General features: G+C 34.9%; 1 protein-coding gene across 1 annotated transcript in view; it reads right to left on the reverse strand.

The window, feature by feature from the left end:
• Positions 1-25632, reverse strand: part of LOC145687619 (T-box transcription factor TBX10-like) — a 251724-nt gene that overhangs the window by 51015 nt on the left and 175077 nt on the right. Inside the window, exons 4-5 of the mRNA XM_081761087.1 lie at positions 13831-13992; positions 10938-11014 (exon numbers count right to left, since the gene is read on the reverse strand). Coding sequence (XP_081617213.1) covers positions 10938-11014; positions 13831-13992 — 239 coding nt within the window. The remainder of the gene's footprint in view (positions 1-10937; positions 11015-13830; positions 13993-25632) is intronic.

Below are 25632 nucleotides of genomic sequence, written 5' to 3' on the forward strand. Positions count from 1 at the left end.
ATATAATTATTAAAGATATTTTTACATGCAAACTATTACTACCACTCGAGATTCCTATATCATCGATCGAACCAGGTTGACGACTACCCTTGGTGAGTCGTTATAATTTATATTTGTTCGGTTGCATAAATCACAGGACGAAATGCATAAAACATGTTTTCATAGTCGGTATTCTCGAGTTTATTTCCAACGAAATTAAAAAGTTCGTTACTGAATTCTCTATGTTTGTGTGTGTGTGTGTGTATTTGAGTCCTCCATTCGATATAACATCAAAAACTATCTGAAAGAAGCGATGGAATTTTTCGCGTCACTCTTATTGTTTCCGAGATATGGGCCAAAAAGTTTCCGATTTCGGGAGATTTAAGGAGCCATATCTCGGGACCCGTAAATCATAAGAGAGATCATATTGGTTTTGATCAATACCTAAGAGGATGGTGAACATTTTTGGTATCAAATTGTAACCGGTGACCACTGCACAACTGGCGACTGTTCACCAAATATTGGCCAAAAAAGTTTGGATTTCCGAAGATTTAAGGAGACATATCTCGGGAACTGTACGTCATACAGAGATGACTTTTAGGATTTTTTTTTCAATTTTGAACCATTCATTTTGAGCATGTGTTTTCGTAAAACAACATATCGAAGAACGTTTTAACAGAACTCTTAAACAAAACATGTGGAAAAAAATTTGTACTCAAGGAAATAATAAAGATAGATATATTACAAGTAATATTGTTTAATGAGTATAATAATAAATTACATTGAACAATTGGTATAAAGCCTGCAGAAGTCAATAAGAAAAATTAATTCTTGTTAAGCTCTGTCTGGCAATGCTCTTGGAACATTCTCAGCTGGTTTGAAATGCCTACCGTAGCATTCCCCCCCCCCTCTCTTAAATATAAGTACACAGTAAACGATTAAACTTCTAGCTTCAGAATAGAAAGATACTAGACTCGAATCCCACAGTCATTCATCCTAACAGAGTTTTCTCTAGAATTGTCCTTACTTTCACTAAATGAATGCTGAAATGATGCCTTTTAAATAGAAGTCATATCAGATTCCCTTAGAAAAATGAATTCTCTCAAATTTTATCCTCGGTTATTTTTAGCGTAAAACGACTTCACAAGTGCATCAAGAACTACGTTCATAAGTAAATAATATACAAGAAAATTCGCACCAATTACCAGCAATTACCTGAGTGCTCTTGTGAAGCTGGGTAGATATAATGGAGTGATTCTAAGCATTACACTTCGCCTTGGCTATGGGCATTTGCTTTCTTTCTTATTTTTCAACTGTGCTGGATTTCTACGTTTCGTGTCCCCGTTGATAAGCTGTTCAAACAACTGGGTTCGATTCCTGGTGTGGCTGAATTTTCGACGTTGGTCCAGCATTAAAAGGAAGTTGGGATCTACTTAAATTAAGAAATATGGATCTCGGAAACCAGGAATAACAATGCTGGGATCCGATGTATTGATCACTTATCACGATTATTTCGACAACCACGTTCGGTCATGGTCTGTTAAACGTGCGAATTTGGTTTATTTTAAAAGCAGTACCTGGAACTTGTTTACTACTTTGTAACTATCTATTAAGGCTATGAAGTCCGAATGTAATGCTGTATTTTCCTGTTTCCATTGTTTTAATCAATATTTTTCTTACTCAGGTACTTATTAAATAAAACCATTTAAACAATAATGCATATTTATATGCAAAAAAAAAAAAAAAGGAAAAGAAACGACAAAAAATGTAGTAACCGCCATGGCGTCAGCTTCACATGGATAATTAATAAACTAACTCTTGAGTTCGAACGCCAGCTGCTTTCTGCTGATGATATATGCTCCAGTCCGGATACTTATCTCACTTCGCGTGGTACCACTTCACACACACAGGTTCCTGTGGACTTGTTTGACTCCTGAGCCAGAGGTGGTACCTCTAATTTCAAACGCCACCTGCTTTCTCCCTTGACATAGGATATAACAGAGCCGTTGTGTTAGTTTAAAGAGAAAACCTGCTTGCTTCTGGGCAGCTAAAATAACTTTTTTTTTTCAACCATTTACTACAAACTAATGTTAAAATTAATTAATTTCCTGGGAGAAATTATTCCACAACTATGAGATATGAAAGAGGACAAGTTTATTATATAAGGCTTTTCATAAAAGGGTTACACAGTCGTCAGATGTTGGACAGCAAAATACAGCTACTAATTGTCAAAGGAGAATCTTTGATGAAACAATTAAGACAAATTTTATTTCTATATTCTTGGAAGAAGGGTCACTTAGTAGTCTAACAAAATGCATGAAGTTCAGTGGCAAAGAGTTACATTAGCTTAAGGATCAGGCGATTAAGCCTTGAAACCAAGGACATCAGTTCAAACCTAGGTCACGTAAGTCGTAGAAAATGCCATTAAGATAGGTTTCCTTGGGATTTCTACCATACAATCAACATATTATCTCGTCTACTATATCAGGGGGAGGGGGCATGGTGGTTCAGTGGTAGAGTGCTTACCTCTCTTGCGTGAAGTTCCTGGTTCGATACCCTGCTAAGTAAGTTTGTGATGGACAACATCGTGCTGTGGGTTTTCTCGGGGTTCTCCCGTTTCTTCCCACATTTCATTCCATCAATTCTCCCATCATCATTCACTTGCTTTAGCCTAATCCGTTTCCCTTAGCCTAATGGGCATAAACGTGGGACGTTAAACTAAAATATTTCATTACATTTTCGCCTACTATATCATCATATAAGTAAATATTAGAATGACGAAAGATTTTTAAAAATAACAAATAGATGATTTTTGTACGAGTTTGAGGTTAGGAACAGATTTAATTAAGTGTTTTATACCAAAAAGAATACAGTCCTTCTGCTGGATTAGTTGGCCACCGCATGCGACTTTGGCACACAGAGTTCTAGGTTTTTGATTTCCAGTGGAAAAGTCTTCAAAATTTAACAGATTGTGTTCGTTTGTAGGTCCACGTCTCACATAACCTCAATGCTGGAAAAGGGATGCCAAATTCCAACAACAATAATGTACTATTCACATACAATACAACCCTATTCTACTATACATAAATACCTAGGTATGTTTATTACATTAAAAATGATCAGAAAACTTTGAAATGTGGATATGCAAAAGTGGAGAGAAATGGCTTGACTAAAGAATGGGAGAATTTAGTAGAAAATGAGCTTGAAAAGGAATATTGGAGGAAATTGAGACGAAAAGAAGAACTTGTTTTAGAACAGTCTTCGAGAAGAAACAAAATTATAAGATACGAGGTGTCTTCAAAAAGTATTGAACCTTTGGTTGGCAAAAATATATTTACTAATTTGGAAAATCGAAACACTACCCCCTTTAAAGTAGTCTCCTTGGTAACGCACATACTTCTCCCAGCGCTCCCGCCATGGAAACACTTCTGGAACGCAGTTTTTGGAATGGTGAGCAACTGTGCCATCGTATTCCGCATGATGTCTTTTCTTGACTCAAATAGAGTCCCTTTTAGTAGCATTTACAGCTTTTGAAATAACCAAAAGTCACATGGAGCCATGTCGGGTGAGTAGGGAGCCTGACGACACACAGGATTGTTGTGTTTAGGGATGAAAGCCTGAATCAAATTTCACGGACACTCTTCTAATGCACAAATTCTCGCTCAAAATTGAATGCACCGATCCGATTGAATGGTTTCCGCTTGAGCATCGCTAAGTTTTTGGCAAAATTTTGATGCAATATCGCTGCTCAAGTTTTTTCTATCATTTTACAAAAAAAAAAACTGAAATCCGCTCGCTACACGTCTTTACTCGTCAGCCGACTGTCATCGACTGATGCTTTCTGTAGGAGGGACAAAATCACGACTGCCTACATGTACACTGAAGAAAGTCTTTATTGTTTTACGCGAAAAAAAAGTTTCGAACTTTTTAAACACACTTTGTATGTTCTTGAAAGTTTGATTGAAGTTAAAAGTACTCGTAAAAACAGGGAGAAAGTTAGAAGAAATGGTTGCAATTGAGCAGTTTTAAATAAGGTAATTCTTGTACGTTACCTTACGCTCTACCGCAGTGGCTCAGTGGTACAGCGTTCACCTCCGGTGCACGAGGTCCTTGGTTCGATCCCACCTCGCGTCCGATGGATCTTATGGTGGACAATACCATGTGGGAGGGTCTTCTTTGGGGTTCTCCCTGTTTCTTCATTCCACCATTTCTCATCATCATCATCTCCTTTAGCCTAGCCGGCATAATCGTGGAACGTAAAACTCAAACATGTCATTTCATTTCATTTTTTTTAACGTGAAACTTTGTAGTGATTAAATTTTAATGTAATCTTTTAACGAACTTCCTGCAGAATAAATCGTGTTTCTTATAATTGAACAGAGGTTCTTTACTATATTTCATAGTTTCTCTATTCTACCGAATGATCCGTGAGAATAACCAGTCTGGAAAAAAGTTTGTACTTTTTTTTATTTATTTCTTGATTAAACGAAACGTTCATCTTGGAAACTCGTTATACAAGAAGAACGTAACGAGGATATGTGATTTAAAACGCGGCACAGAAGATCTTTATATAGCATATACTTATACAAGGAAGTTCATTTGCGAATACAGGAGCCAAAAGTTTTACGTGCTGTGGTCAATTTGTAAAAAGATTTTATTTGACTTTTGTTTTCTTTCTTATTATTTTTTTCCCTTTTCAAGCCTTTTAAAATACTCTGGATGAATACAGGTACCGGATTGACCGGTAAGTTAGAGAGAGGCAACACGTTCATTCGCGGTGAAGTTGGTGGTAAAATGTGGCTGTCGCGGTTAACAGTATATCACATGTGAGTGTTTCTTCTGTGTATGAGAGAGAGAGAGAGAGAGAGAGAGAGAGAGAGAGATAAATAGAGATAATTTCGGTGCTGGAAACAAGAAGCAGAGAAACCACAATAAAAGACGGCGCTCTAAAAGGAAAACTAAACAAGCAAAGCATAGTTTGTTCGTTAGAAATCCAATTCGAGAAAAGTACTTACAGTTTTGAAGAGAGGTAGATATTAAAGATTAAATAATTGAACAACAACAATAAATAAATAAATAAAAGGTATGAGTCCACCACACTACCTTTCTTGTTCAACTGCAGATTTATACATGGAGAGTTGATTTTACAAATATATCAGTGGATAATAACAATAATATACCAAATAGGTTTTAGTCAGAAGCAACAATAGGGTTAGCGTCGAAGTATCGTAAAAAATTCATGACTCTTTTTTAATTTCATATTATATAGAAAAGACTTAATTGTTATAGTAGTAGAAAACTTAGATTACAGCAGATAGTATTGAAGTGTATCTATTCTGTTACTATGAGCAGCAGTACTGGTCGGAGATAGCAAGGTAAACGAAATGTAATAACATTATTCTTCACCAATTCTTGCTTATATTCTGTTCCAAGAGCAACCTTAACCCATAAAGAACCCATATCTTAACCCATATCTCGTAAACATTTATATGGTTTGAATAATACTTCGGCAAGTTAAATAAGCGTGCAATAATCGAAATTTAATATATATTTAAGTTTTAACATAGGCTTAAGGTGATAACATCTTCTCTACGTGTCTGTTAGATTTAAGAAAAATTTCTACAAATTTAACATAAAATTACGCAAGCCTTCATAACAAGCTTCTACATTAAAAGTTTTCCATAACAATAACACTTTGAAAAGAAGAGAATTCTAGTGCAAGAAGTTAACATTATCATATTAACAAAATAGTGCAAGAGGAATTTCTAAGCAGTGAGATGGATTGCGCATAAGTTGCCCGATCTGCTAAAGAAGATGTCAGGGAACACCGAAACAGTACATTTAACGATATATTAATTATATTAGACGCAGTAAATAAAATTAACAAATGTTGCATACTACTTATCAAGCATAAGTTACATATAACCCAAATATACTAGTTAAATCTAATAGTAAGTAAACTAGAGGATGCTTCAACGATGGTTTCAAGAGGAGAGAGAAAATAGGAGAGGGGAAAATGAAGTAAAATGGAATGACAGTGAAACTGGAGAGAAACAGAAAGAGAGAGAAAAGGATAAATTTATAGATGTAATTGTTCGCTGGCTCTTGAGTGCGGACGAGCCACAAATGGGGCACTTGATGCAATGCAAAGAGGTTTTCGCCGGAGAGATTATGGGGGTATCTGCAACTTGCTTTCTAGTGGCTGGGCTGGGTGAAATGAATACGGCTTTCTATTTTAATTCCAGCGTGCTATCGTTGCTTCTGCAGCAACAATTTTACTCGGTGGTGATGGTAAAAACAATACGTTGTTAGAACGTACATTTTCGCCCGCTCCTACAGGAAAAACACACACTTACTCGCTTGTGGTAAAGGAGAGAATACTCTCTCTCTCGGTAACTATACTGTTCAGTGACCAAGACGTGGATGAAAACCTATTCTGCAAATCTAAACTTCTCAACTTAGCACGTTACACTTTTCAATTTAAAGCCAATTTTGCAGCAGAAAGTGAAATGTGTGAAGTAAGACAAAAAGACTATTATTTCCTTAGCAGGAAATTTCTATGTAGAAGTTGATAGGAAATATTTTCCTTCTTTTTTTAAGTTTTTTTTTTAAGTCTGTAAGTCAAGAAAACGAAAATTAGTTTTTAAAATAAGAAATACTGTTTATGGAATTGACAAAAGTATATTTTGAAACTTTAAAACATCGTAAAGAAAATATATTCAACCTTCTAGAATTTTTTAAATTGTTTTTCTGAAACACTATTTAAAAAAATGAGTTTAATTTTACACGATTATGGACCAAGACTAAGGGAGATGACGGTAATAATGAACGAAATTGTATAATAAAGAAAGTGAGAGGAAACGGTAGATGCATGTCCACTACAAACCCCTTAGCGCCAGCTGGAACCGAATTACGGACATCATACACCAGAGATAAAAGCGCCCTATCACTGAGGAACAGTGATCCTTAAACAACAATTAATAAGGTAATGCATTTTTAATACATATACGTAGAAATATGATTACACACTAACCTTGAAAATGTCCATTTGCATATGCGTATATACATTTTTAAAAATAAGCCAGGCCCTAATAATGCGCGTATATTTGGACCTAATGGAGGTAAATTGCACTTCAAGGTATTTTGTAATATGGAAAAAATGACATACGCGCATATCTAGCTTCCTCCTTTTATAACTATAAAAGCATCGGGCTAAGCAATCCGCGTGCCTTGTTGTCAATATTGTACAATATATATACAGTATAACAGTCAACCAGTCAATCCACTGCTGGATGAAGGATTATCCAGCTCCTCTCTACAACCATCAATATTGGCCACTTCTTTTATACATTACTTTGCAATACTTCTTGGTTCATCACATCGCTTTAAACGAGAGCCCTTACTAAGCCTTTTCTTTTCTCTTTGATATACATCCAAAAATTACTTTCGTGTTCATCACTCATCACTTCTCGCATACGTCGGGTCCCTGCTATTCCAATGATAATATCCGCCAATTCTGTCATTCTTCTGACGAATTTAATTTACATATAAATTATATTAGTTTCCAAAACCATACATTGAACTCTCCCTGCTAGTCTAGTGCCAGCCCGCACACGTTTTGTTCATGTGGTCCCGGGTTTAATTCCCGGTAGGAGACCTCTGAACTCTCAGCGCATTTTAGTATTTCGGATTCCACCTTCAATTGTAGGTCTATGTTTCATATAGGATCGGTGCTAAAAGGGACGCTAACTTCGAACTAACCAAAAAAAACTATATATATATATATATATATATTGTATGTGAGAGTTGTTGGTTGATCGACAACGTATAGCTTTTCATAATAAAGGTGATATATAGGGAAAATTTGATATTAAGCAATAAATAATTGATCAATATAATATCATTAAGATTATTGTCATTTTTGTATTTAACTATATTTCACATATATATGTTGCTTTGTAACGATACAATGTATTGCGTTTGTCTATGTTTCTCTCTAATTTTAACGAAAAATGTGAATACTGTACTTCGCAAAACCATACCATTAATTTCGGAATTTGCGAAATTTCTTGGGCATATGAGTTAAAGGAACACTCATATGCTGCAATAGCATTGACCTAAATGCAATGTAGTTGGATAAATTGTACGGGGGAAAAAAAGTAGGAAGAAATAAATAAAGAAAGACTGATGAGTTATAAGACTAATGACGTGATGGAGATTGGCGCGTCTATTAATTAGAAAAAGAGCCTAATCTCTCCACCTTCCCATTATTTTTACCTTCTCTTCTTTCCCTCTCGCTGTAACACTTTTTGGATGTACGTTACCACCACCACCATTAAAAGCATTCAAGTCCAAACACAGAAAATAGCCTGGAGATTCTCGTATGGATTTGGCCCAGAGGTGCCATAATTCTTTCCTTGGGTTCGTGGGTCCATCCACAAGCTCTTTGCCTCCTACCTAATTTTCCTCTCCTCTTCCACACGCCACACTCAAGATAGATGAGCGACTCTGACCAAGATAGTGCCACAACCACCAAATCGCTCTCTCCCTCTCTCTTACCAGCACACACACACACACACACACACACATTTTTAGTTACAACGAGTTAAATTCAATCGTCATTTAACTTGTGTTGAATGGTCTTTTACTTTGTACTTTTTTCTTTCTCCGTATTTTTTTCCTTTTCTTTTCCACCTCCATGGTTAAGTTTTTCTTCACCCCTATAACTTTTTACACAACCATTACCAATAAGCCTTCTATAAATCTCGACTTGGCTCGTTCTTTAATATTTTATTAATTAAGGTATTTACAATATTTTCAGTACTATTTTGAGTATTATTAACTTTTATTCTTGGTACAGTTGATATTAAGATGCCCTATCACGGCGAAATTAAAATACCGCTAATGTTATAGGAATGATGTGATATCTTCAAATAAATAAAAGATAATCGACAAGTGGAACAAGAGCTCGCTAGATAATATTATTTTACATGAGATACGTTATCACGACTCACTTATCTGCTTTCAATTTCCAGCCATTTAGAAAATCGGCATTTATTTTCGCGTTTATAAATGACTGCAAATGGAAAGCTAGTAGGTGACTCGTGATAACGGTACCTCATGCGAAATAATATTGTCTAGGGCGCTCTTGTTCCACACCATTATATTTTATCTATTTGAAGATATCACATAATTACTGTAAAATTAGCGGTATTTTAATTTCGCAGTGATGAGGCCTTTTTTTTTTTGTTTTTTAATCTTGACTGAACTCTACTTCTATACTTGACTTCTGCAGAAGTGTTAGGGCAACAAATTATATTACATTCTAGGTATTCTTAGTACGGTAATGATTTAGGCCCTTCCGATCAACCCAAGTCTTAACTCTACCGCTTGAATTGTCGGAGTCACGGGAAGTTTTCACCACCTGAAAATTTTCACTACATGGCTTTCTTTTTATGATAACCGAGAATAGATGAGGGAACAATAATTTCCTGGAAAAAATATTTTACCCTCTATCTAATTTTTAAGTATAGAGAAAGCAGAACCACAAAGATTCCCGCCTCTTTAGATCTTATATTAATTACTACTACCAAAAAAACCTTTAACTTAGTATTTGAAATGATCGGAAATCGATAGGAGAGTAAAAGTTTTTCCGTGGCACTGCTATTGAAAACTTTTGCGCCGTTGATATTATAGTTTAGAATGTGCAGAATGACCCATGAACGTGTATAGCAGAACCCCTTTAGACAAATTCTGAATCCGAGCATGCATAATATCGTATATACGTGGAAAGTTATGTGGGGATGTGAACAGTTATTTATACTGCACGGACAATATACGTTCTCTCCTTCTAGTACGAACACTAGAATTAATATTCTGCGTTTAATTTATGAATACTTTTTTTTTTCAGTTTTCCTGTACCACATAAATGCTTGATTCAATTCTGACCATAGTTGTATGAATATTTCTTCCAAGCGTATTCACAATTTGATATTATTTTCGAAGATGAAGCAGGGAACTCGACACAAAAAAATACATACACATCAAGAGCAAGAAAAGCTCTAGGAATTTCGCTACTCAAGCATACTAAAATAGCCTAAAGAAATAACTCGATTGATATAATTAAAATATGATGGATAATATTTGAAAGCAGATTCATCTACGAAAGTCAACGAGGTTCAAGCCCTAATTCGAAAAAATCAAGAAAACTCTTTATTAAATCACCGTACCTTATTTCGGTGAGAACTAAATACACTCTGATTTCGAATGGAATGTTTTCTATCCTTTTGTTGTAGAAAAGTTTAAACTCTTGAGAAACTTCAAAAGTAATATTCGGATTCTCCCTTGAGATTCTGCTCAGGTTCATTAGTCAATCAACACAATTTGCAGTTTCCAAACAACTAAACATTAAAATAAGGTGAAATTAAGGGTAATTTTAGAGATCATAGAACATTATAAAAAAATTGATATATATACACATGCATACATATATGACATTGCATAAAATTTAGTGGCAAAGGAGGGGGCTGGGTGATACTATATAAAAGTATGATGTGTACTGTTCAAACTAGCAGGGCCACTTCTGTTTTTGGTTTGGGGTAGGCAGAATTCTTCACCGATATAAGAAAATGACTGGATGGATGAGAGTTTAACGTCCTGTTCAGCAGCGAGGCTATATGAAATGTGGACTTACAGTTTAATGTGGGATCCATGGGAACCACAGGAGCTCCCACCGGGAATTGAACCAAGGTTTCCCGCGTCCAAGACTCAAACGCTAACCAGATAAAAGTAGTTTCACACTTTTCATTCCTATACGACCAATTTAAATACATGATCGTGCCCACCTGCCATCTCCTAAATTATACCCCTGGTTGAAATAGCCCACTCACCTATCAATAATCGTGGTATCCTAAACATTAAAAAAATAATTTTAAAAAATGAAAGTGGTTTTCCCTTACCTGTCGAAGTCCGTCAACCGTGATGAATCTCTAAAGCCTTTCGCAAATGGATTGCTATCAATTTTTAGTTTTGTTATCTGCAATGAGAAAGAACGTAAAAAGAGAATAATAAAATATCAGGATTTAAGTAAGAGACGATTAGCAAAGGGAGTGAAAGAGAGAGAGAGAGAGAAGAAAAGAAAAAAATATATAAAATATGCACACTGAAACTCTTCACACAGTTACTCTGTCTACCAACAGCTAACACGAAATACTTGTTCTGTGTCTTGAATAAACAAAAAGATGAAAAAAAAAATGGCACGCGGGGGTTGGCGGGCGGATTCATATCTTTCGTAGCACATAACGAATGAATTTGTCATTCATCAAGTTTCCGGAAGTAAGAAGAACCTTCTAGACGTCCACCAACACACTCACAAACTCGAACGCCATGCATTCAGTCGTTCGTGACGTAAAGAGGGGAAATCTACTAACGTGGTAAGGGAGAAGAAAGGCATTTTCTTCTTTGCCTATAGCATATAATCCACGAAACTGAATTACGAATGAAGAATACATATACATGTATCTGCGTTCGTGTCATGGTAGGATCAAAGGAAGCGTTTTGTACTAACGTTATCAGTACGCTCTTGTTACCCGCATTGCGTTCTGTGTAGGTGGGTGGGTGAGAAACATAAATCTGATCCTAAGTTTAATAGGAAATGCATAAAGACTTCGTACGTACGACTTCACCGAACGTGAAGAGATTCCGTATTTCTTCCCCAGCAAGCAATTACTACCTTTTCTCTCAGTCTTTGCAATGGCGTCAAATTTCCTCCTAACGTGCAGAGATTACCTTACCACTCATAAATTTTCCATTTAAGTAGTCCATCTTGTCCTAAATGTTATAATGTCTTTATTTTGATGAACAATTTATAAACTGTTGATCATACTTTCTCAAACAATTACAAGTTTATGCAGTTGTCATGCGCTAAGGTCTAATGTTAAATGCTACTGCATCTTCCTGAAACATGAACTATAGGTAATCAACTGCTTTTTTTAATAATGCAGTACCACGCGTCAGTAATGAATGGTATAAAACTTTTGCTCATCAGTGCACTTTATTTCACATTTTGGTCTCAACATGCTCAAAAAGTTTTTTAATACCCAGATTATTAACAAAAATCTTTTTTTTATCTCATCCAACGATTGCATTCAGTTCCAAAATTAAAAGAAAAAGAAAAAGTTTGTTTCGCCCACACATTTATTGCAAATCTACACTATTTTTCTATTTAAGGACGACAGCAGGTGATGCTGAAGAGGGAGGATAGATGTTCAAGCATTTTTTTACAGCATGATTACTGGTGCTTACGATACGAGAAATCTCTCATCTCGTCTCGGAAACGAGTCGAGACTCGATACGATAAGCGCATTTTCAAATTCGAAATGACACAAGAAATATGACACTTCTCGTCTCATTTTTGAGACGAGAAACAAATTGCTCGCGTAACTTCTAGATGAAATTAAGAAAAGACCAGACCATAAATTTTGTAAAATAAATTTACAAAAACGAGGCTTATAATGCTTTCCAAGAATTGAGACAACACGAGAGTTCTATAAAACTTTACGAGACAAGACGAGATAATTTTATTCTCGACTCGTCTCGTCTCACGGATAAACACCAAGCATGATTGAACATAGATTTGTCAGTAGCGAAGGTTGTTTATTATTTCACGTTAGCAAATCAACTCAAGACACCCTTCATACCACCATATGTAGGACCCAAGAGCTGTGTGCAGGTAAAGATCCACAGTTTCTAGGCTTTCAGTACATACTGGAATTAATGTAGTCGACAGCAGGTATTATAAAGAGTAGAAAAAGAGAAAATAATTTATTCATTCATTACTGAGAATAGAGACAAATTCCGAGCCGTCCAATAGGAAATTAGACCCCTTCCGGATACGCCACTCCCGCACTCTTCTCGAATCAATTTAAAATTTAAAAAAAATAATCATACAACCTCCTGTAACACTAGCCATTTTCTGTAATATCCGAAGATGTAGATGGTTCTAATTAACCTGCATATATAAGACTAGAACCTGATTTCTAATGATTAAGACTATGTGAGAATTGACTTACAATAATCACCTATGTTAAAGTAATTTGAAGTACATAAGATTTCCCTTGACATTACAGTCTTCCTATCTAGCTACCTGTTTACAATTGAAGACGTGGATTCCAAAATGTGACGAAGTTATAATACTATTGTGCTCACATTTGTTTCCATATTTACCTAAACTCTGACTTGGATTGACTTCTCTTTCTTACCTTTCTTTCTGCACAGTCATTATTATGAATGTTATTCTCCTTCCACGCGTTGTAACCTTTACTATGATCAATGGCGTGTTTATGAAGTTGTTTTGGGGGGAGGGCTTTGCTAACTTTTGGGGAGGCTTTCTAGACTCATTTCCCAAGAACGGACAAACCTTTCTTATTAAGCGAGTCTCTATACGCTCTTGTCAATTTAACTTCGTCTTCGGATCGCATCTAAAGCCGCGTTCCCTCATTCGAAGAATGAATATTTGGGTCACTTTTTACTGAACAAGTTCTTTTATTTCTAATCATGATAATTAGCATCATTCATTAACTGGTAGCCTGCCGCAAATTTAGAAACATCAATGAACTTCTATCTTTCAATTCCAATCTTCCTCTCCCTCTTTTCCTTCTACCATTCCTTTCAATGACATACATAATAAGATAATTCTTCTCGAACGATATACTAATTAGTTTTCATATCTTCTTTAGAAAAAGAAAATATTTTCCAATATATGGAAGAAATTATCAACAAATATCTACCACAACAGTAATTATCTCAAAATATGTACAATATTATAAAATACACAATTTAGAAGATACTTACCAATTGATTTTGATACGCTGTAACGGCAGTGAACACTGATTCGGGGAAGATATACGTTCTATATTCCTCAGCCTCCAAGTCCGTGATAGGCCCTGTATTATTTTCTCTCCATTTGACCAAATGAATTCGTGGTTGGTACCTATGCATCGAATTTAGGACAATCTGAAAAAAAAAGTAAAATATGTATGATGATAATATATGTTATGTTCTCAGCATATATGATATATTTGCAATGTATAAGTAAAAGTTTTATCAAAATCGATAAAAAAAAAAAGTTTCATTTAGTAAAATTTATATATTGTGCTGAGTTTCGGCACCAAATAGCGTTTTCATATACATATATATATAGCGTTCAATGTTTTTTCCACGTTTCTTCATTTTCAGCTTCCTCTTTTAACTTCCAATATTATCTTTATTTTTCATATCATCGATCAGTTATGTTCTTCTTCTTCCTACTCCTGACTTTCCTTCCATCTTTTCTTTTGTGGCAAAATGAAGAGGATAATTTCTTCGCAAGATGTGTCCAACCTAATTAGCGTTCTTATGAAGAATGCTGGCTAAAAAGACCCTCTTCTTTGAAATCCATTTTAAAACAACTTCGTTCGTTACTCTCTCTGTCCATTTTATCTTCTCCATCTTTTTCCAACATCAGATTTCGAAGCTCTCTAAATATTTTTTCTAACTTCCATACTGTTCAAGTCTCTGAACCACACACTACAATCAGGGCCGGATTTAGGGAGGGGGTGCAAAGGTGCACGTAGCACACCCCTTCGTTGTAAATATATAGTACCTAAAATGAGAAGCTACCAGTGAAAATAGCAACACTTTCCGAAAATTTATGCTGTCACCTTTCCATTTGGGCTTAAAAGAAAGTAAAGTTTTGCAAAATCAATAGTTCAAAGTTGAAGGAAAAAATTAACCGAGAACAGACACTTAGCATTTCCAGGGCAATTCCTCATTCACACCACACATGACCAAAGGTATTGAAAACAAAATGAAATTTAATTCAAATGTACTGGCAGTTATTGGTGCACCCCCCTTCAGAAAATCCTGGATCCGGCCCTGAATCCAATACTTTATGTATAGCACTTAACCAATTTGTTTCTTAGTCCAATATTAAGCCTATTAGTTAAGAGTGATCTTTTCTTGTTGAATTTCCTCTTTTTGCTAAATTTGTATTCTTTTAGAAACAAAAAAAAATGATTTAAAAAAAGGCAATTGAAATAGCTTTAATGAAATGGGCATTTCCAAGAAAAAAATAATTCTTAACTTGAAGCATAATTTAACAGAGTTAACATAATCACTAACGAACCGAGAAATTTTGATGAAGGGTAAAACCTCTGAAGCGTATACGATGAAAATATATGAGTGCAAAAGTGCCAAGGAAATATGAAAATCAGAGAGAAGGATGTAAGAATGAAAAAAAAAAAAAGTTGGCAGCAAAGACGCGTCAAGTACAAGGCCACTTTGAGTGTCTGTATTTAAAGTAACAAAATGTGAGACATTTACTAGAAAAGGAAGTAATCTTTATTCTTTCTTTATCTTGCAATTCTCTTTATTTCTTTTCTCACTTTTGACAAGGATGTAACAAGATACTATTAACCGACCTTGCTTACATTAATACCTTGTAACCTCGATAAGAATCTTGTAAGAAAAAATAGGGCAAAATAATATTAGTTCCTTGTTTTACATCCATACATACATTAAAGCAATAATCATTTAAATTAACAACATGTCTAGATATCGCAATAAACTTTAAGGATGCCGAAATTTCGTGTGAAATTTCTACATGAATGCAACTTATCGTATTCAGTGAACTTTCTGTGAACAAGAAGCTTTTTTGCTTTGTAGATCAAGAACAGAACTTTTTTTAAAAATATATATTTTGTTTAGTTTTATAGGCAATGATTGTACTATACAAGGCAGATTATTGAAGACATTTCAAACGTTCAACTGTGCTGGATTAATAAAGTCCCGACCATGGTTCGGAGTTCCGTCCTTCCTAATGTTAATGCTGTAATCATCATAGGTATTCTGCCATTATTGGTAGGTTACTTGTTGCAACTGAGAAGCTTACATGCTCTGCAGTCTTCCGTTAACCTCTTCGTCTTCACGTACGATTTCTCTGTTTTGATATCATCCATTAATTGTAGTCTCCTTCGGCCCCTCCCTCTCTTTCTTGTCACCATACCCTCTAACACGTCCTTCATGATACAGTTCCTTCTGATCCAATGTTCCAACCAGTTTCTTTTCCTCTTCTTAATAATTTCTAATATTGTTCTTTTCTCTTCTACCATTTCTAACACCCTCTCATTCGCTTTCCGCTCGACCTAGCTAATTCGCTCCATTTTTCTCTACATCCACATTTCGAAAACTTCTAGTCGTTTTGCATCATTTTTTGGTAATGTTCATGTTTGTCAATGCTCAATAAGTACGAACAATAAACCAACAAATCTTAAACTAAAACTCGTGCCATTAAAGAAAACATGTACAGTCAGCGACAAAAGTTCTTTTCCGCTTGGTAAAATTTATTTTGGGAATAACAGTGATAAAATCGGAACATACAATGATGGTATGGCTCGAACGTACATTCTTTTTAATTTACTGAAAACTATACTCAAATTGTCCTTCCGTTCTGAAGTTATTTACGAAACTAATTTCATCAAACAAAAAAAACAAAAAAAAAACTTTTGTCACTGACTGTACATCAAATCTAGGCTCTTATATATTTCAAGTAACATGTTTCATTAGTTGTATTATGTATATATGTGAAAGGTTTTGTTTTACATGCACTTACACATAGCATACATTGATGTGATTAATACTGATCTTACTTAACATTTTTACAAGTACTTTTTTTTTTTTTTTTACACAGCAACACAATAGGAGAATGTAGAGAATGTAACATTCTTTTAGAAAGGAAACACCATAAAAGAAACATGATCGTGTTCTATTAATGAAGGAAATTAGTATTATTAAAACATTCACTTTGTTACTTCCTGAAATGTGCTTCAATCTTTGAAATGCTCGTAAACAAAACTTCTGGTTGTTTGAATAAAAAGAGTTGGTTTGCATTACATGAAATTAATCTTCAAATGATATATATATATAGTGTACTTACTATATATAAAGCTAAAACAGATGGTAGTAACTTCTAATTACATAATTCCTTAATTCTCAAAGGAGAACAGTATAGATACTAGTTCTAGCTTTTGTTTTCCTTGTTTGGCCTGAACTTTAAAACTAGTGTTCTACCCACTACAGGAGAATCGAGACGTGAAGTATCTTGAGATGAGACGAGAAATTTTACGTCTCGTGGGTGACATTAGTTCAGCTAAGTCTTAGATCTCACAAACTAATTTAGTGTTAAATAATTTATAGTTTAAAGTTATAAATTTATAAAATGTTTATATGAAAACAATGAAGAGCATTTATCAACGTTTAAAGATACGCAGGTAATTGCACAATATACTCCAGTAATACAGAGTGCCCCACAAAAAAGCAGGAAATTTATTGTAGATTCTATAATATGAGGGACACACATATTTTCATTTATATTTTACTGACACTGTCACTTGAATGTTCATAATCAATGCAAGTGCTCAAAATGATTCCCTTTGGCTTCCACACAGCGGCGTAGACGTTGTAACCAATTTCCGATGGCATTCTGGGTAGTTTGAAGTGTAACGTTGTTCCAGGCGTCTGTCAGTACAGCTTTCAGGCCATCAATGTTTGTGATGTCTCTCCTGTGTTCTTGAACCTTCTGTAGCAGTATACCGCAAGTGCAATAATCCATCACGTTAAGATCTGGACTTTTAGACGGCCAGTCGTTAGGTTCGATGAAGTCAGGAGTATTAATTCTTATCCATGTCATAGTATCGATTGCTGTATGGGCCTTCGCACCGTCTTGTTGCAATGTCATCCATAACTGTGTTAATGTCGTGGAACATCTGGGTGCACATACATAATATACACAATGGAAGAGCACAAAACTATACAACTGCACATAACACACATTATTGCACATACAATCGCTCTTATTGTGGAAAATCCAAATTTCTTGTTTTTTGTGGGGCACGCTGTACATATGGTTTAAATTCGTGGTCCTCTTGTGACGTTGAATGATTATTATGTTCTAGGTGAGATTAAGGAGAAAAAATCAGTGCATAAAGTTTGAACATAAATTTACAAAACGAAACCCGAAAAAATTCGATGAAATGTTTCCGGAAAATGGAAACGAGACGAGACTTCTATAAAATTTACGAGATGATGAGACGAGAAATACGTTTTAGGTCTATTCAGTTTTAGGTCTAAGCATTTGCTGTCCACGAGAAGAGAAATAAGGTCAACATTACTTAAAATTGAATAGGCGTAAAGTTTGAAATTTATTTACCCACCCAAATTATTATAGTTAAGGATGCTTTCTCGTTAACGCTGTTGAGTACCTACGTGTATCCGTCATAATATTTTTGCATAGATCAATTTTCACATATCTAATCGCATACTAAATTAGCACATTTCTTTTTTCGATTTGCAACTCGAGAAGGAATTAAGATGTGAAAATTTATGCACCAAAAAAAAAAAAAGTGAATCACTGTCTGTAAGACAGGCAACCCAACTGTTTTTCCTGTGATCCAGGTTGCATACTTTACAGATTTTTCTACATTATTTTGCATTAATCTTATTCTTCCCATACGAAGAACGAGCCTGTAAGCTGTCCTGACAATTGATAGGGGCAATGCTAAAGGCATTTGCTTGTCATCATTTAAAAAAATGCATTTCTTTACTTTCAGATACTTTGCATAAATATTATTATTCCCGTGCGAGGAACGGGTACTTGCGCTAGTATCTCATATAGCCTCTGTGCTGGAAAGGCACATTAACTTAATCAACAACAACATCGTTCGCTCCGTAGGCTAGTATTTGAAAGAGAAGTTGAATCTTTGTAAAAGAATACATTAATTACAAGATATTTTCAAACGTATCCTATTTCTATTTTTAATTAGAGGGATGAATACAGAAAGGTACTCTACTTCTAAAAATAGTAAGATATTTTTTAAAAAAGGACTAAATGCAGTACGAAAGTACTAGTCTATTAACAGAGCAAAATCTTTCTTTCGGTTTAACGTCCCACGACCATGTAGGCTAAAGGAACGATGATTAAAGCAAGTAAATGATAAATAAAGCATTAGTGGAATGCGAAAGAGGGAGAAAATGGGAGTACCACGAGAAAACCTACGAATATGATGTTGCCTACCACAAACTTACTTGGCCGGAGATCGAATCAGGAACTTCTCGGACCAGAGATAAGCGCTCTACAATATTAGTAGTAGTGCAAACCGTGAGAAAGTTTATTTCAGTTCATCCTTTACATTAATCAATTATTACAACTCTTAAAACTGCGAGACAATCACAACAAATAAACAGACATTTTAAAAAAATAATAATAATTCATACAAATAATTTACGGTTTTTAAGGAAAAGAGATGGTATGAAATAGAAATTGCATAGAGCGTAAGAATATGTATCATACAAAAAAATATATTGTATTTAGAATATTAATATCAAAGAAATAAATTTAACAATCTATATATTAAATTGCTAGGTTTATATGTTTTTGGTCAATGTTTGTAGCCAATTTCTTTCACAATGAGAATCTTGGAAACCAGAAGCTCTAGAAACGTGCTGTCTTCATTGGTCTACTTCAAATTTTGTGTAGATCTGCCAGTTCTCATTCGAAATTTCAAACCAAGAAAAAACTAACAAAAGAAACGTGGCGTTATTTTTTCATGGAAGTTTTAAGGGTTATTTTGAGCCCATAAGATTAACACTATCGCTAGGACGAAGTTAAGATTCATATCCTTATATTATGTAACCAGTACAGGGTTTACGTATGGCTCGTTTATAGACATTAAAGGCACTTCGCCCAAATCTGAATGGCAAAACTTACTGAATACTGGCAACTTTCAAAGGCCCAAACGAGGCATACTCGGACGGATATGAGTTTACAAGGGGAAGAAATCGGTTTGATATAATCTGTCACTTCTTCAAGTTTGCCACAAACTTAACCCAAAATCTACACATTAAAATGCTACATTTATATGTTAGTAAGGAAGTGGGAGGAATATCCATGGTCATATCAGAATGACGCGCTGAGTGCACAGCGCAGATTCAGCTAGTATGTTATTAATTTAGTTTATACGTACATTAGTTATTTTTTTCAAATTAATTTATCAGAAGAAAGAAATGCTGAAATATTAAACATTATGTTCATAAAATATAACAACAAAAATCTAAAGCAGAAATTAAAAACACTTATATACACAGGGTGTTTCAAAACAACGCCTACAACGTTTGGAAGGTGATTGCTGACACCAAGATAAGACAAAAAGTATAGACTAACCTGGGTGCACAAATGTTTTCTTTCGGTTATAGATTGCCGAAAACATAAGAAAATGAACTTTAAATGACAAATAGCTCCAATACTATGAAACCTACCGTAGTTGGGTAAAGACTTCGCTTAGGAACTAGTAATGTGCCCTATCCAAATATATAAGTTTCAGAATCGTGCGGTACCTCCACAACAATTTTTATAGATGTAGTTGGTGGGTACTGTAGCCAAACTCCCTCTATAAACATTGTTCCGTGAGTACCGCAGGGTTCTGGAACATGTATTTTTGGATAGCGCACATATTAGTTCTTAAGTGAAGTCTTGACCCGACTACGGTAGAACCATTAGTTTTAGAGTCATGAACCTTTAAAGTTCATTTTTTCAAGTTTTCGGCAGCCTATAACTCCGAAACGAAGTATTTTGTGCATCCAGGTTGGTCTATACTTTTTGTCTTATCTTGGTGTCAGGAATCACCTTCCAAACGTTGTTGGTGTTGTTTTGAAACACCCTGTATATATATATCGTATGACTTTCTTTCACATCTTTCTTTCGTATGACTTTTCCCTTCCATTAATGGTTACTTTCGCTCAACTAAACGTGAATGTTATTACTACCTATTGTAAGAAAAAGTTACACATGGTCTGAGTACATCTTTTCTTTGTTTTTGTTTTTTAAATTCATTACTATAATATAAGTACTGTTATCAAAACTACTATAGCAATTACTTTATTTATATGCATGTTCAGTTCATGAGCGAAGATTAAAACGTCATCTTAAATGAGCTCGCAATTACTACATATCTGGTTAAAAGAAGAATGAAGCATTAGATTCCGCTTGTCTCTTTCAAAATAGTTAAAAAAAAAAAAAGACTTAAAATATACATATATATAACAGTTTCCCCTAATTCAAAACAAGGTTTTACTTGCTAAAACACACACACACAATCTTATCGTGTTTCTTTTCTCTCAGAAAGAGAGAGAGAGAGAAAGATTCTGTTGACACAATCATTTACATAAAACTTCACTAATTTATTCGTGTTTACATGTTCGTTTGTAGATAAAAATATAGCTTGCTGGTGTGTGAGTTCCGTAGAATGAAACCATAAAGCATGCTAATCAAAAATAATGTAAAAAGGAAAAAAAATCCTTTAGTTTCTAAACTCATATCATCTCTTTCCTTGCGCCCCCCGTGGCTGTTTTCTTCCCTAAGTAAGGGAAGAAGGGAACATATAGTATGGTTAAACGTTATTTCTCTTGAGAAAACAGTGTAGCCAAATACATTTGTTGTGGTGTCTCTTTATTTCCAAAATTAGTGGCGAAGCCTGGTTTTCCAACACAGGGCAAGTTTTCTTGAACTACACCATAAAAGTAGCAACTTTTACAATTCGTTAACATTTGTACAATTATAAAACAGCAATAATAATTGCTAATAAAAGAAGATAAACCAAGTGATATTACTTTTAACATGTACAGTTATAATTTTATGGTGCACCTTTTATTTTTATTTCTTTTACAAGTTTCACAATACTATTACAAGACTTGTACCTTTTTACAAAATAGGCATAATCACTCTCATCTTATTAGGAATCTAAGAGTTTTCCAGTCCTCGTCGCTGATCTAGTGGCCAGCGCGTGTATCTTTGCTGCACGTGGTCGGAGGTTCGATTTCCGGTGAGGGAGCATAACAAAATTTGAATTACATTACCATGGTTTGAACTCTACTTTAAACCATATGTTTATGTCTCGTGTAGCCTAGATGCTGAAAAGGGACACTAGACTTTAATAAACATACATATAAACAAACGTAAGGCCTTCCCTAAATTCGCAGACTTTTGTTCGTTCCTTTCTAGTAGTTGTATTGAAGAGTATAAGCAAGAATAGGGTAATAACCCAACGCCTGATCAATCTATTAGAGATAACAAAAAGTAAATACAAAATAATAACAATAATAATAATTATAAATAAATAATTTTTTAAAAATAAGAGAAGTACATATTCATCTTTACCCTGATTCTTCCGTCGTAAGTTACATTGTTTACCTTACTGCGGAGCTGTACAAGTCGACATTATACTGAATTTATAAGAATTAAGTTTTTGGTAGGATAGACTAGTACGTATGACTATTTTTTCGTAATGTAGACGTATGTAAATTTTGCACGATCCATAGAAACTGTTTGAAAAGGAAAAGAAGAAGCAGAAAGGAAGAAAGAAAGAGAAGAAACCGCTTCATACTACATATTTATTATTCGTTCAGTAAATGAAAACTACCGAAACCCTGTGGAAAACAATTCATCCCAACCATCTGGCAATATGGCAGTGGTGAATGAAGGCTGACTATGTTCTGCTATTATCTATATTGAGAAATATAGTTTTAATATTGGTCAGAAGACAACATTGATGAGTTTCGTTGGAAGGAAAGTTTTAAACGTTGCTAAGCGTGAAAACAGTAAGAACTCATTCCAACTGTAATGACAGCCACCGCTGTACCTCGATTGCTGGCCGCAGCAGATGTATCCGGAAGCATACAGTGCACCTAAATTTGATTTCGAAGACACTGCTTCAGAAGAATTCAAAATATCCTACTGGCAGATTGACAAAGAAAGCTATGAGTGATAACATATGGTTCGTCATCATATAACCAGATATTTTGCACAAGTCTTGACTTGAATAGTGATGATATATCAAGTGTTCTAAGAAATCGTCTAATTTATTAGTGCATGTAATAAACAGGTATATATTCAGTTTTGCCCTCTTTTATGTTGTATTCGCGTTACGTTATTCTCTTTATATTCAAATTTCTCATGCTTTTACCTTTTTGTAACTATGTAACGTATTAAACTTTGGCAAATATCTGGTATAGGTGTAGGAAAAATTCTCCCAATGCCATCTCATTTCAGTCGTATATACTGGTATAGAGGAATCTTATTTTCTGTAATAGACATAGTACTCCATATAACACAGAGACTCTGTTGGACATCCAAGGAATGTCAGACCCGAGATATCAGCATGCCCATGGAACATTCTGTGGATATATGGAACGTAAGATTTCTGCTTATGTTCCAGAAATGGGACTTCCTGTGCGATATTCCTGTGGGACATTTCTAGGTTCTTTACGGGATCACAGAACGACTTTGGACACTAGTACATTGTCACGTGAGTCATAGTCTATTGAAATCCAAGGGAAATTCTAATTTTTCTTAAAGTTACTATCGCGAGCCTAAATATTCCATGGATATTTCCATTATCATTAAAGTTACTACTGAAAGCCTAACTATTTCATTGAGATTTCCATTATACTTAAAGTTATTATTCTGAGCCTAAATATTTCATTAATATTTCCATTACCTTTAAAATTAGTACTGGGATCCTACATGTTCAGACAGATATAGAACTCATGGTTCCATGAATATGTTGCGCTATACCTAACAACACCTTATTTCTCAAAACTGTCTCGTTTGAGATTGGCCTTTATTCGACTAATCCCTTGAATTTGTGAACAAACCTGACAATCAACAAAAATATACCGTACTCGACATGTTAAATTGTTGATACGATTGGAAATTTGAAAGGAATTCAATGTCTAAAATAAAACGCTGGGTCGGTTTTAAAAAATAGCTATTCGTTATTGTGAAATGATCATATAGTGATTTTGAAGTTGTTCAAGCATCTACTCCAGTACACAAAACTCTTTTAATATTGTTTTCAAACACCGCGTAAAGCAGAGAGCATCTTTGTGTGTGTATGTATGTAGTTATAGTGGCTCTATAATGTATGGTACCCGTACATTTTGTTTATGGAAAATAAAATCACAAACAAAGCAACACTGTTCTGTTTCGAAGACCTCACACTACAATACATTCCAATTCTCTCTCTCTTATCCAAACGTCCTCTGTCAACGTCGTAACTCACGTGATAATGATCGACAGACAACATGTCTGGTAATCTAGGTTTGTCGAGAAACTAATGTGTTATGTGTGATTGCGCGCTGCTGTGCAAAAGGGGGTGACGACTACCACGCCACACTGTTACCATTAATAAAGTCATTCTCAGTTGGTTTATGGCGCAGTAGATTACGAAAGTCGCCTCAGTTGAGTAAGAAAAACAACGACTACAATATTCTCATATCAGATAAAAAATACAGGAAGGCCTGAGGGAAGGAGGACGTTTTTTGCTGTCGTCTTTCACTGCGTAACTGTCTGATAATGGAAGAGGGATTTCCCCACGTGAGAATCCTCGTCCGTGAAGCTATACTAATGTCTGCATAACTAAATGAAAGAACCACACACGTCTTTTGTGTAGACAAAAGATGGACACCAACATTTATCTACGTTACTACAACCAGAAAGGTCAGAGTATGTAAGTTCAACAAGGTGTAATAACCTCGAAACACTTTCATGCCAGGAGAATTGTTAAACTTTTTTTTAACATTCAATGTGTACAAGAATAAGCATTTTGTACACGAAATTTACTTAAATGTGTAGAGTAATTTGACATAGAAAACGATCACCATTAATGTATAATTTGAAATAGAAGAATTTGTTCATTCAGCCACTAAACTTTGATAATAGGTCGTACTTCTAATAAATTTGGTGTTCCACAAGGACACACATGTAAGTATAAGGCTTCCGGATATCCTGGATTTACACCATCTGCCCGCACCAGGAATTTTTCGGGATTGCAAATGTCCCGGTTTCGCTCCGAAAACATAAGTTAATATAATTCGTGCGGTATTTAAAAAAAAAAAAAAAAAAGTATCACCATCCTTTTCATGGAGCCTATCCAGTTCTGGTTCAGATTCCACTTTTAAAATTGTTGATTTTGTTCTGCTTTAATCTTACTGGTAACGAAGGGTATAAATAGAGATCAATCAGTCAATGATACTGCAAGGTAATATATTCCGATTTAACAATAAATGAATAATTAAAAATTCAAATTAGAAATTGTATTAAACATGACCATTTCAGGAGCTAGTATGTCGAGGAAACAGAATTTGAGTTCCTGAGAGTTTGCAAAGCTAGCTACCGTGACAAACTGTATATGCGCAAATGTTTAAAAAAAAAAAAAAAAAGTAATAGAAGTTTTAAAAGTTTTAGTGCAATTACTGAAATATTTAAAACTTCAATGTGTTTGGAATGTATTTACATTGCAAAATGCAAAATAGAGAAGTTAAAGTTAGGGAGGATTAACCCTCGCACTACCTACGTATTTTGTTGTAAAGTGGACTACAAAGGGGGGCGGGGTATTTTGTACCCACGTGTTAAAATTAAATACATCTCGCAAAAAGGAATAAATTAGAAACTCTCACAAAAATCTACAGAGGCTAAAGTGAACAGTACACAGGATAGGCCTAACAGCTACTTAACAGGCTGGCACCTAGAATGACACTTCTAAATGTCAGTCACATCTCCTACCA

The sequence above is a fragment of the Thermobia domestica genome, chromosome 1 (genome assembly GCF_964235325.1).
Source record: "Thermobia domestica chromosome 1, izTheDome1.hap1.1, whole genome shotgun sequence".
Taxonomy (NCBI): domain Eukaryota; kingdom Metazoa; phylum Arthropoda; class Insecta; order Zygentoma; family Lepismatidae; genus Thermobia; species Thermobia domestica.